Source organism: Coenobita brevimanus, chromosome 34, assembly GCF_032717465.1.
Source record: "Coenobita brevimanus isolate Jiangsu-jjx chromosome 34, ASM3271746v2, whole genome shotgun sequence".
Lineage (NCBI taxonomy): Eukaryota > Metazoa > Arthropoda > Malacostraca > Decapoda > Coenobitidae > Coenobita > Coenobita brevimanus.
In genome coordinates, this window is record NC_136987.1 from 6,450,686 (window position 1) to 6,464,548 (window position 13,863).

General features: G+C 41.9%; 1 protein-coding gene across 1 annotated transcript in view; it reads left to right on the forward strand.

Moving 5' to 3' along the window:
* Positions 1–840: 840 nt before the first annotated feature.
* The window catches only part of LOC145396090 (protein O-mannosyl-transferase TMTC1-like), a 170,788-nt gene continuing 157,765 nt past the window's right edge, over positions 841–13,863 (forward strand). Inside the window, exon 1 of the mRNA XM_080269556.1 lies at positions 841–1,226. Coding sequence (XP_080125682.1) covers positions 841–1,226 — 386 coding nt within the window. The remainder of the gene's footprint in view (positions 1,227–13,863) is intronic.

Consider the following 13,863-nt stretch of genomic DNA (forward strand, 5'->3'; position numbering starts at 1 on the left):
TCAGTGTTTGATATTTGTTTGGAAGGTAACCAGCGTCGTAGGAAATGTTGAGTGGAAATTTAGATTACAAGAAATACATACGAAAAACTTAGAGTGGGATTTACGTAAGCAAGCAGTGTAGTCGAAAAGATAGCTTGAGCACTATGGTTAGAAAATACTAAGGAAGGAAAACTCAATATGGGATTTATATAAGAACACGGTTTAGGTAGAAGTAATAGAAGATAGTTCTGTGTGGGATGCATACAGGAACACAGAACAGCAGACTAAAATGGTGAGAGTTATGTAGCTGGCGGAAGTAGTAGCTGATAGACGAGTGTGAGATATATGTTTAAAGGTGTGTGGTTGGAAGAGGATATTTAAAAAAAGAATAGCCTGCATGTAGCCAAACAGTTCAGTAGCAATGGTCGTGTGTGGCTGGAATATATACTAAAAGATAACTCACTGTGACTTGCCATGGTGGTGTGGGTGTCGATGCTGCAAGAAGTATAATACAGACTATTCAAGGTGAAATTTACCTAAGCCAATAGTGAAGATGAGACAGGTGGAGTGAGACTGGAAGATGCTATAAAAGATACGCTAATTCGATAAAGAATACTTGTGGACGTGTTGCCAGAAGTAATAAGAGATAATTCACAGTGGAATACATTAAAGAAAGAAGAGAAAGGAAAAAAAAAGGGAAAGAGAAAAACAGTGCATGAGTTAAACTTGTGATGCGGCTAAAAGAGAAAATACAAGACAGGCGACAGTGACTAGCTAAGGTGAAATGTGGCTGGAAAAAGTAATAGGATACTGTATTATTTTAGTGTGACTAGCAACGGTGGCGTGTGTGAGGGCAAAGAGATGACGCCAGAGAGAGGCATTAGTGGAGCCTCGATGCTGGGTTCCCGTGGTGGCAGGACGGAGGGGGGCGCTGGTGGTAGTCTGCCCTCTTGCCAGTGCGCATCCAGGGGGCGCCACAATAGACCCCCTGGTTGGCGAGGGGGTGAAGGGGAGACGCCGCCCCCCACCTGGCTCTACCTTACCGTGTGGATGGCCTCCGTCCTCGTCTACCTCAACGGCCTGACTGGAGACTTTGTACACGATGATGTTAGCGCCATTAAGACAAACCCGGACGTTCTGGGTACCAATCCTGTCTCGCACGTGTTCCTCAATGACTACTGGGGAAAACCAATGTCAGACCCCAGTTCACACAAGTCCTACCGTCCCCTCACCATCCTCACTTTCAGGTAGATATCACCCAGTTCTTCAATTTTGCACTCTGTTATTTATCGACATATTTTACTTCTTTTTACCCCTTTATCAATAACTTTACTGCACTGACGCATTTCTTCTTTTATTCTTACTATCTTCAGACGATTTTATTCAGCTTAGGAAACATTATATTTTATTGAAGTAGTTAGATATTGCCTTCATAAACCCCTCACTAGGTCTCATTTAAGCTCTGTAAAATCGTCTGGTGGTGTTCTGACCAAAATAAAACACGTCTTTCCAACTTACCATCCTCACCTTCAGGTATGCATCATTCACTTCTACACTCACTCAGCAGGATGAAGGCAGATGGTAGACTGATTCTGTGGAAATTATCAGAAGGAATTATTCACAGGAGTCCATTTTTTTCCCCCTCATTCTTTCCTAAATCATTCAGTTTCTTTTCCTTGATGCAGTGACTGTTTCCTGTGTTTTTGTTATCATTCTTCCGAGATAATTGAATTTCACCTTCATTAAGTATTATATATTTTTAGACCCTGATATCCAACACTACTCCCGCTTCTCGTACCGGATTATCATTGGCTGAAGCTCCACGTCTGAAAATACTAGCGAGGAATTCCTGTTGATGTGTATTATAAACAAAGATACAGATAGATATAATTAGATGTACAGTAAATATAAATAGATATAGTGGGGTGAATATACGTAGATTTAGACAAACAAATACATAAACATAGAAAGTAGATAATTAGGCAGAAAATACGTAAATAGGTACCGTAGATAGACAGGCAGATAGACAAACAACTGGATAGAAATTAGAGAGACACACATAGACATCTGCTTCCCACCAAAATTATCATTGGGAGTATGTACACGTCTGAGCAAACACGTGAGGAATTCCTATTGAAGAGCATTATAATACCAGACTCAGGTGGTGGATATTCGTGGTGTTAATTGTGTATGTATGAGTTTGGGGGGAGGGGATTGTGTGAGGATTGTGTGTGTGTGTGTGTGTGTGTGTGTGTGTGTGTGTGTGTGTGTGTGTGTGTGGAGAGGGTGTTTGGGTGTGTGAGGAGATGGAGGTTGTGTGTGTAGGCGAGTGGAGGTTGTGTGTGCGTGTGTGTGTTAATGTAGTTGTGTGTAATATGTGTTTGTATTTTTGCATGCATTAGTGTGTACTTCATCCATTCATTTTGATTCTTTGTCATTTAGCAGAACCATCTGTCTTTCATTTTCCATTCATGCCTCATTATGCACAGTGTCTCATATACCCATTTCACCGCTTTGCTGATGTGCATTTATGTGTTACCATGCCATCTACGAACACTCTTCCCCTTCCTTCCCGTGGTCCTCCAAACAACTCATCTGTATGTTTCTTATTATATACAGTTCAGTCAAATGTACCCTCATCTCCTCGACAGTCCCATTTCCACTGCTCTCACTCTACCTGTAGACGTTTGACTCTCACGCCATACCATAGTTTTGCCTGTGTATTGATGTAGATGCTAATACACCTTCAGGTAATTCCCTTGCAGCCTCAGTACTCATTCTTCTGTTTCACATCAAAGCCTTAGCCTCTTTAGTCCAATTACGTATTTATCAACGTATTCTTGCAACCTCTTGACTCTTATGCTAAGCTTTGGAGAGCATTAGTAGTTACGGGGTTAGGTACGGGCTACATTAACCCTTTCACAGCCTGTTTTTTTTCATCCTTTTTTTAAGCTAAATGTAATCGTCTAAAGGCAGCAAGAATAAAACAGAAAATACGCCACTGGACTGAAAGAGTTGATAGTGCTGGCTACATTTCGTCCTTTAGCCACTCCTCTCTTCACTGCCATTACATATTTGCCTTTCTTTTCTCTCATGTCACCTTGGTACCTAAACTCTTCCCCCAGCTGAAGCCCTTCTGCACTTACCGGCACATAGCACCGAGCACCATCTTCTCTCTAGACCGCCATCACCTTACACTTCGTACTGCTTTCAAACGACCGCTCACAAACGTTCACAGATTCCCAGTGGCCCGCACTTCCTGTTACACCTACACATGTCACCACTTCAACGCAAGTATTTACCATCGATTCTGATTCCATGCTACGGTGGTCTCATTCAAGGCTGGTGACAGTATAAAGGGCAATGTTTTTATGACGTGTGGAAGGGCCTTGTGAAAAATCGGTATACACTCATTAAATTCAAGGCCACGGTTTTTTCCCTGCCCCATCCTGGATTCAATTTCACGTCCTCGCCGATAACATGATCTATTCACTCCAAAGCCACCTTGTATTCACTGTCAACAAGCAAAACTGTATCGTCTTTATGCCTTGAAGTACTCTATTCATCACAGCTCATCACCATCTTCGCTCCCCTTACCATAACTCTTGGTCTGACGTTTCTCATAACCCAATCCATATAAATATTAAACAATCATAGGGACATACCACACCCTTGTATCGACCCAACATTGATATGAAACCACTCACTCACACCTCCATCTAACCTTACCCATGCTTCAGTACCATCATAAAAAGTTAACAGCATTCTCACCCACCCACCCACCCACCCACCCACACACACACACACACACACACACACACACACACACACACACACACACACACACACACACACACACACAATTAACATCTGTGTATGTACCGTTCCCATATATAATTTCTTTAACTTTATTCCTTCACTTATTAATACTAAGATAAAAACAGCACCACTTTCCAACCCCATGCACACAGACGAAAGCCATCTCCTATTTCAGCATTTTCACACAACGTTAACTTCAACAGGGAAAGGTTTCTAAATAGGCAGACCAACTTTATCAAGCACTGCAGCATGAAACTCTTGACATTTAGCATCATTACTCTCGGCAAAAACTGTACCCGTAAAAGACAGTCATATGCGAACTTTGTTAATTTACGTAATGTATGTTGAGAAGTAACACCCATCCTGGTGCTGATGTTATGAGGCTTGTAATGGGGTGTGGTGTGGTGTGGTGTGGAGTGGTGTGGTGTGGTGTGGTGTGGGGTGATGTGGTGTAGTGTGGGATGGGTTGGAGTGGAGTGGGGTGGTGATCCGTGGTGTGGTGTGGTGTGGTGTGGTGATGAGTGGTATGGGATAGTCACCAAAAACCTTCAGCCAAATAGCATATCGAACCACCACCGAGGATCCACTTCTCGGACGGTACCCTACCCAGAGACACGAGTACACTTAGCCAGACTGTGATGAGGTCACCACCTTTCCTTCTTATAATACCAAGACATAATACAACTCACCAACACTCCACTACACACACACACACACACACACACACACACACACACACACACTCACACACACACACACATTGCTATGCATCCCCCCCACACCACATCACACTTACCTCCCTCCTGGACAACACTGTCACAAAACAGACAATCCTTCAACATTATTTCAACAAGAGACCACTGGTAGAGACCGGTTGGAGTGGCCAGCTCCCTGCAGCCCCCTGAGTTTACGCCCATACGAGTTTGTGGTTCCAACAACAAGTAGAACAGCAGCTACAGCAGGAGCCACGCCCATGCTGGCCAACCTACACCGCCCTTAGCAGAGTATATTACCCCCGCCCAGCTCCACCACCCAAAACCATTGCCACCCATCCTACCCACTCATCCCCATAGATTTTTCAATCTCTGTTTCCACATCAGACTTTTAAAACACTCATATTTACAGTGTGTGTTTATGCCACGCTGCCCCATCCACCACCACCCCTACTCATCCCTATCCACCCACACTGCCCTTCTATCCTCCTCCTCGAACTTTTAAGAGATGAGATTTGTGACATGCGGGAAGACTGTTGGGCCTAAAAAACCGGGACATTTAAGCTCTTGTTTGGAGCTGGAAACATAAAAATTAAAAAGAATGCAAACAATCAGGACCACTCAGAACTCATCATCCGTGCCCAGCAATTGATTTAAGGGCCGAGCATTAGACTCTGACCTCTGACGCTGACCTTTGACAGTTTGCTCTCAAAATCAAATTGCTTCCTTATTGCATGACCCTTAACCCTTCCACCAAGTTTGGTCAAAAGTGGATAAAAACTGAGTTGACCTTGCTGAATTGATCTTGAAGTTTGACCTTTTCCTGAGACTTTGACCCTTGTTCTAAAAATCTAATCCCGTTTTCCTGTCTTACCTAAACCCTTTCACAAAGTTTCGTCTAAATCGAAGAAAAACTATTAAGTTCATCTTTCCATGTGACCTTAACCTTTCTCCCCCATACTCCTCCTTCCCTATGTCGTGTTTCAGTCTCCACCATTTACCCCCCCACCTCACCCCACCCCACCCTTCCTCTCCCTCCCCACTCCACCCTTCCTCCCCCTCCCCCTCTCCACCCAACCCTTCTTCCCTCTCCCCACCCCACCCTTCCTCCCCCTCCCCATTGCACTTTTCCTCCCTCTCCCTCACACTCTTAGCTTCCCTCACCCCACCACCTATACACATCTCCCCCTTACCATAACTGACTTCTCTTCATCTGATGGAACTACAACACTACACTCTCACAACCTGAATACTATGTTGTGGTTGCATGAAATTCTATGGGCTTTAGTTTTGAAGTAGGAATTTGTTTTCTTGGCTACCACAGTCCGTTCACCTTAACCTGGCCCAGATTATCGTCCTTTTGCAGCTTATTTCATGCAGCTCAGGGGCGGAATGAGGCAATACTATGGCTCCTCATCCGTTTCATGGCATTTCTTCGTGACTAGGATCGTATTCTAGTGTTAATCTCTTTCTCAGCATTCAAGATGGAGCGATGACAATATTAGGCCAGGTTAGAGTAACAGGAGTATAGTCAAATCGACCCTCCATCCTGACTTCCCTTGCCTGACGACTGAACTGCAGGGAATTAGGGATCTTTGTCAGGTAAATACAAGCTGACTATAACCTCCCTCATCCCCTCCCTAACTCTTCTATTCCATCTCGTTACTCATCCCATCCTCACCTCCCTAACACCTATTCCTTACCGATCTAGTTTGCTTATTACACCTTACTGTCCTCTTCTGCGTTACGTAAATCCTTCCAACATCGTCCTACTCTGAATAAATAACGTACAAAGGGATATTAACTACCCGTATCCAAATATAAATCGCGATGGAGGAGGTGTTTGGGAGCTTCCTTGCCCGACGAGAATACGAACCACTGCGATCATACTGCCAATCTCACAGCCTCAAACGAAAATTTAAAATGGCCACGCCTAGCAGGTCTCTGATGGGACAAAAATAAATCGCTAAGGAAGAAGTGTTAGGGAGACTCTTTCCATGGCTAAAACACGAGCCGTCTCTTACTGCTAATCTTTCATCAACCGGAAATTTAAGCTGGTCATGTCTAGTTGGTCCCTGATGGTACTGTACAAAAGGATATTAACCAGCCACATCCAAAAATAAGTCACTAAGGAAGAGGTGTTAGGGACCCTCCTTCCCTGACGAGAATACGAACCACTGTAATCTTACTGCTAATCTTTCAGCCTCAAACAGAATTTTAAGTTGGTCATGTCTAGTTTTTTGTGATGCGTGATAAGTAATATTTTCCATTGCAGTTTCGTATGCAGACATCCTCGTTGCGAAGTGGAGAGGAAGAAATTAAAAAGCTTTTGTTTTTATAGAAGCGAAAACTGTGACAGAGAGAGAGAGAGAGAGAGTAAGATGACAAAGCCTAAAGGGCATGAGGAACCACAGTAAAGCTGCATTTTGGGGTGGTACATTTCATTTCCGCCCCCATCTTTTTATTGTGTGTGTGTGTGTGTGTGTGTGTGTGTGTGTGTGTGTGTGTGTGTGTGTGTGTGTGTGAGGCTTCGTTGGACCTTTTCTTTTGCGATCTATTTTGCCTATTACACCTTGATACGCTCTTCTATGGACTGTTTATGTTCCTCTCATGGACACAGTTCACTCGGTAACGCATCAGAGGGAGCAGTAACATGCAAAAAAATCGCTAAGAAAAAGGTGTCAGGGAATCTCCAAAGCCACATGTAATACGGCTAAGAGTGTTTGGCTTCTGTGACATGACAGCCCTCAGTATGTGCCACCTTATAGTCTCTGCCCCCTCTACTTTAAAAAAATAAAAAAGAAGAAGACTATTTTCTAGATACAGGTGATTTCTTTTTTTCCTCACTGATTCATAGACTTGTTTCTCATTCTCTCACTTGGTATGACGATTTACTAGACTTCGTTACGTCTTCCATCCCCGTATATGTAAATACATTTTAGTAATTCTGGAAGGCAGTAAGGAAGGTTAAGCTTCTGGTAATAAGGTATGACTAGAGTGGTTGCGGCAGCAGCACAAGCTCCAGCAATAGTAGTAGTAGTGGTAGCAGTAGCAGCAGCAGCAGCAGCAGTAGTAGTAGTAGTAGCAGTAGCAGCCGCAGCAGAAGTGGCAATAATAGTAGTAACAGCAGCAGCAGCAATCCCAGGTTCAGCAGGACATGAACCCGGTGGACTGCTGACCAAAGCTGTCCTTCCTCCCGGGGGATAGAAAGGGAACCGAGAGGCATTTATATAACCAGGCAGGTTCACCTTCCGGTCATGTCTGTGCCACAGCGTGAAAATTTCCCTCTCCACCACCAGAAATTTAGAGCAGAATGCCGATGTAGAGTGTGCAGCTGTGCAAGAGTTAGTATGTTAACACCAGGGTCGCTTCAGAAACAACAGAGGATATGCTGACCAGAGAAGCTTGGGGGGGGAGAGAGAGGACCCAATGCACTGCAGGCTAAAATTGTTCCCCTCCTGCAGTCCGCCATACTCCTATCGTGGGACAAAGGAGTAGTTGGGGGGGGGGGTTGTATAACCAGGAAATGGAGTTACTTCGTTATATCGGTGCCACCACACGAAGGCGTCCCTGTCCATCACCTGTATTCCTTATGGTGTCATAAAGACTTTGTAGTTACTTGTAGAGAAGTATATTTTAGACTTGTGGTCGAGCGGCTTTTATATCTTGTAGTAGTTTCCCCACCAGATGTCATGTAGTGACGGGAGAGGTAAAGAATAGTATGGGACTATTTTTATTTGTCTTGGAAATATTAAACAGGTATAAGAGTATAAGTCCCGGGTAGCTACCTCCCTGTCTCGCTATCTCTCTCTCTTTCTGTTCTAAGGCTAATCTCCGTCTCGACCTCTCTCTAGGGTCGCTTGTCTCCTTCTGTCTAGCCTGTTCGGTGGCTAATCTCCGTCTCGACCTCTCTCTAGGGTCGCTTGTCTCCTTCTAAACTCTCTTTCCTAAAATCTGGTGTAGCAGGGGTTCCTCATGGTTACCAGATCTTTCTCACGAGAGGACTGCTGACAGCTAACTGCATCATCTCCTTACTGGCCGCTGTCGTCAGCTTTCCTCCGTGTAAGCATGTTTAGCGCTGCTCGATTCTCGCAGACACAACACCTTCTCATCATTTGACTTCCTGCTTCTATCTGTCTCTCTATCTATCTATTTATCTATCTATCTATTATGATTTGCAATTATAATATGGAGACCTACCACATTGCTCGGCCGCGCAAAAATGGCGTACCATCGACATTTAATAGTTATAATATATTAATACATACTACATACACATTATAATGAACTTATAAGCTAATTAAGTGAAATACATAATATTGTAAAGTAACATAATTGTATGAATATTGTATACATATATTATTCATAGTAAATAGTGATTATTCAGTAATATTACGCATATAATTGTGCAATGGTAATACTGCTAGGTTATTACATTACATAGAGTTATCACTTTAGTAATGTCTAATATTTCACCTAACTTGTATGATGATACTGGTAATACAGAATTGTGCTATAATTGTATGACTTATATTGTGTTAATGCATAATTGTGTTGGTCTTATAATTGTAGTTACATTTTGTTAATGCAACTATTACATAAATGTCTTGGCCTTATAATTGTAGTTAAAGTTACATAAAAGTTACATCTTGTTAATGCAACTGTTACATAATTGGCAAAGTGTAACATAATGCAATCGTTTGTCGTTACATAATTGTTACATATCGTTCGTAGGTACATAATTGTAGTTAGTGTAACATAATGCAATCGTTTGTCGTTACATAATTGTTACATATCGTTTGTAGTTACATAATTGTAGTTAAAGTTACATAAAAGTTACATCTTGTTAATGCAACTGTCACATAAATTGGTACATATTGTTTGTAGTTACATAATTATAATATGGAGTAACAAAATTGTAATAACTGCAGTCCTAACATATGCTGCGGTCGATGATAGTGATGACGTGTCATGCCACTTGTTTGTGGAGACAACAATTTGCTTTTTTGTTTGTAGTTTATGTGGTATTTTGGCATATATAGTAACACTTACACTTATTTTCATTTGTTTGTTATGTGATCTTACTTTATTTCTCTTTTTTCTGTTTTACTTTCCTTTCTTTCTTTCTTTCTTTTTTTTTTTTGTATGATTTTCTATAGTTTGTTTCTCTTTGCTTGTGTACACTTTTTTCCATGTTGTTCATGGTTACATAATTACTGTCTAATTTCCTTGGGATACTTTTTTAAAGTTTAGTTTATATTGCACAGATACTACTGAAAATGATATTATATAGTCCCATATTTTGTTATTTTATATAAAAAATATATACACTATATACAGTATTAACTATACACACTGACTTGTTGTTCACCTGTACCTATCGTGGGTAATATGTGTGTCAGCACTGTGTGGAAATCATTGTCTTCACGATTGTGTTGAAGATGTTCACTCTTGCTAACGGCATTTGTGTTGGCCATTTTTTTTTTCTCTCTAGTTTACCTTGTAACTTAATTTGTCTGTTTCCACTAGGTAGCTTTAATTAATAAATGTTTAATATAGTTCTTTTAATTGCTCACTGAGTAACTGTGATTGGATATTTTCTTTATTACTTTGTAGATGTACTAATGTATAGTTGTATATAAGAAACACGTATTTTACGTAGGTATAAATGGTAACACTCGTTGGTAGTAAATAAATGTTATAATAAATGAATGAATATATACGGTGTAGAATATTTATTGTTGGTGATTATTTAGTGATTGAGTTATGCAGATAACTGAAGTAAGTATGTGTATTTAAACTGTAACTATACAGCACGTTTTATATGTTTGTGCAGAAGCTTATTGTCTATCACTGTGTATTGTATAAATGAAGTAACTATGTAACTCACTAATTTTTACCGTGGTGAGAATGGTGTGAGTGGTGTTGCACGTGGTGATAGCGTCGTCCTTCGCGGGTTGATTGGCGTGTTGTCGTCTCAGCACATGGTGACGTCGGCTTCCCACACTGGTAGCTGTGGTGAGTGAATGAGTAGCGATGAGTAACTTGAGTGAAGACGGGTGAGTAAGACGAGTTGTGAATATGGACTTGGTGTTTGCTTCGTCTTCCTGACCTCTTCACATCTGCGTAAGTGGTGGGGGTTGGGTGGATGTAGCCGAGAGCGGAGGGTGAGGTCTGGTGGTTATGAGTTGTGAGTCGTCTCTCACTCTTCGTTTGTTTGTTTGTTTGTTTGTTTTCTTTCTTTCTTGATGTATTCTTGGTCCTTTTTTCTTGTGATTTACTCGTTGTGGGATGAAGACTGCCGCTTCTTGTAGGTGCGTGTAGAAGATTATACAGACGACGTAGAGTTGTTAATTGTAGTTGATTGTAGATGGTTGTAGTTCGCTGATTCGTCGTAGACTCGTAGACTATGTGCACTGTAGGCTGTACTTTGTAGGATTCAATGTAGAACTGAAGCTAATCTTGTAGTCTCGGTTGCTTTTGTAGAAATTTGCTTTTAATTCGGAGACGATGTCCGCAGATTTGCTGGTTTGTCGTTAAGCTACGTGCAAGGCGTCGAGTGATCTCTTGACCTCTGCATCAGCGTAATGATCTGGGAGACGGAGGGGGCAGGATGGAGAGAATACTGTCAGGAGCTGATATTGTTGGTTGTTTTCAATCTTGATATTTTGTAGGAATTTAATGTTGATTCGTAGACGAGGTTCGTATACGTTCGCTGCTACCAAATGTCATAAAGACTTTGTATCATAAAGCAGCGACTTTGTATTTGCTTGTAGAGGCGTATATTTTAGACTTGTGGTCGAGCGGCTTTTATATCTTGTAGTAGTTTCCCCACCAGACGTCATGTAGTGACGGGAGAGGTAAAGAATAGTATGGGACTATTTTTATTTGTCTTGGAAATATTAAACAGGTATAAGAGTATAAGTCCCGGGTAGCTACCTCCCTGTCTCGCTATCTCTCTCTCTTTCTGTTCTAAGGCTAATCTCCGTCTCGACCTCTCTCTAGGGTCGCTTGTCTCCTTCTGTCTAGCCTGTTCGGTGGCTAATCTCCGTCTCGACCTCTCTCTAGGGTCGCTTGTCTCCTTCTAAACTCTCTTTCCTAAAATCTGGTGTAGCAGGGGTTCCTCATGGTTACCAGATCTTTCTCACGAGAGGACTGCTGACAGCTAACTGCATCATCTCCTTACTGGCCGCTGTCGTCAGCTTTCCTCCGTGTAAGCATGTTTAGCGCTGCTCGATTCTCGCAGACACAACACCTTCTCATCATTTGACTTCCTGCTTCTATCTGTCTCTCTATCTATCTATTTATCTATCTATCTATTATGATTTGCAATTATAATATGGAGACCTACCACAATGGATCTGGAAAATAAGTGTGAGAGAGAAGATTAGCAATTTCAGATTAAACGTTTCATTCACCTTAACTTGACAGATATTTTCCTTTTGCAACTTACTTCCCGTAGCTCAGTGGCAGAATTTGAAAATACATTGGTTCAACATCCTTTTCATTGCACTTCTTCGTAACTAGCATCATACTCTATCGTTAATCTCTTGCTTTGAGTACTTAAGATGGAGAGACGACATTTTTAGGTCAAGGTAAAATAGACGGAATGTGGGTATGGTTGGTCTGTTTTTATCTGACGATGATCATTAACCCCATTTTTAGCCCAGTTGATGGTCAGGTGTACTCAGACTGGTTGATAAATCTGACTAGTAACCAAGGAGTCTCATTAATACCTCAGAACGAAGGCTCATGAAATTCCATGCAACCACGTATTGAAGTTGAGAGTGTGACCTAGTTCCCTCAGATGAAACCAAACAGACTACAGTATGGAATGACCAAAGTCAAAAGCATCCAGAGTATGTGATTATGTTAAATGGAGAAAAACACTTGGCCACTTGCGAGTTTTGGGCTACAAGGAAATTGAAAGTATCGACACTGATAATTTTCGAAGTATCAACATAAATCACGTTCAAAGTAGATAAATATCGTGTGAAAGTAACTTTGGCATAATGTCAAGTACTTGCTGAAGTTCGATTTGACCGTAAGAAAGAATAAACAAAAGGCAAATTCTTAAACACTGTGGAAAGATAGACGGTCTTAGACATCTTTCTGTCCTTATTTACGACAAAATCAAAGCATAACATTCTTCTCAAAGTGTTAGATCTTATGCCAAAGCTATTTTCGCGCGATTTATGCTGATGCTACGAAAATTATCAGGGTCGACAATTTCAGCTTCCTTGTAGCCCAAAGCTCGCCAGTTGTCAATCGTGTGGGTGGACGATGCGATGAGTGAGAGGTCCATCCTGAATACTGGACTGAAACAAGGCCGTGTCGTGTCAACGTGACTGTTCAGTGGAGTACAGAGACAGGGAACAGCAGTGACATGTGGGAGTGCAGTGGGTTTGAAGGAAAGGGTAATAGTGGTAGTAGTTGTGGTGGTGGTGGTGGTAGTAGTAGTAGTTGTGGTGGTAGTAGTAGTAAAAGTAGTTGTGGTGGTGGTGCTGGTGGTGGTGGTAGTGGTTGTAGTAATAGTAACTGCAGGAACAGCAGTAGCAGTAATAGTAGTAGTAGTAGTAGTGGTAGGTGTTGTTATTGTTAATGTTGTTGTTGAAATGTAGCCCCAGGTTTATCTAACAGGTGAACCCGGTGAACTGCAGGCTGACATAGCACTTCTCAGACAGTCCACCATCTCGCTTTTGACGAACAGAGAGGGAGTTTGGCAGGACCGTGGGAATACTCTACTCTTCTGTTTGGAAATAAAGCAGTGTTGATAGCAGACGAAAGACGGGGATTACAGTGTTTGAGGGGTGAACTTGGTGATGAGGGCAAAGGACGTGGTTCAACAGTATGTCAGAAAAAAAATAAATAAATAAATAAAATGATGGTGTTTTGAATGAAGCTGGGAGAAATTTGTGGCAAGACGCTAAATGGGACGGAAGGGAAGAATGTCAAAATATTCAGTCCTCGTTTTTTTTTTTTTTTTCTTACGATTTTGGACACTGGCTATGAAGTCCACTCCCTCTGTCAAGCAGTCCACCTGTGAGACACCAAGAAAAGGCTGGTCCTCAACAGCTCTCATTATATCACCTGACACTTTGGCACTAGAGTTGATGTGTTCTGGAAAGGTTGGGTGAGAGAGAAAGACAGGTTAGGGCTTGGATTCTTTATTTCCTCTGACGTTCCGGGCTACAAGGAACCCAGACTCTCTGATGATGGTTTCTGCGTAACCCCCAATATTTAGAGAAAGTAAGGAATTCAATCTCTTACCTGCATCTCTCCCCCACCCAACCTTTCCACCTGTGGCATTGGATCACCTTGACTTGTTTTCATCTGATGGAACCGAGCCACT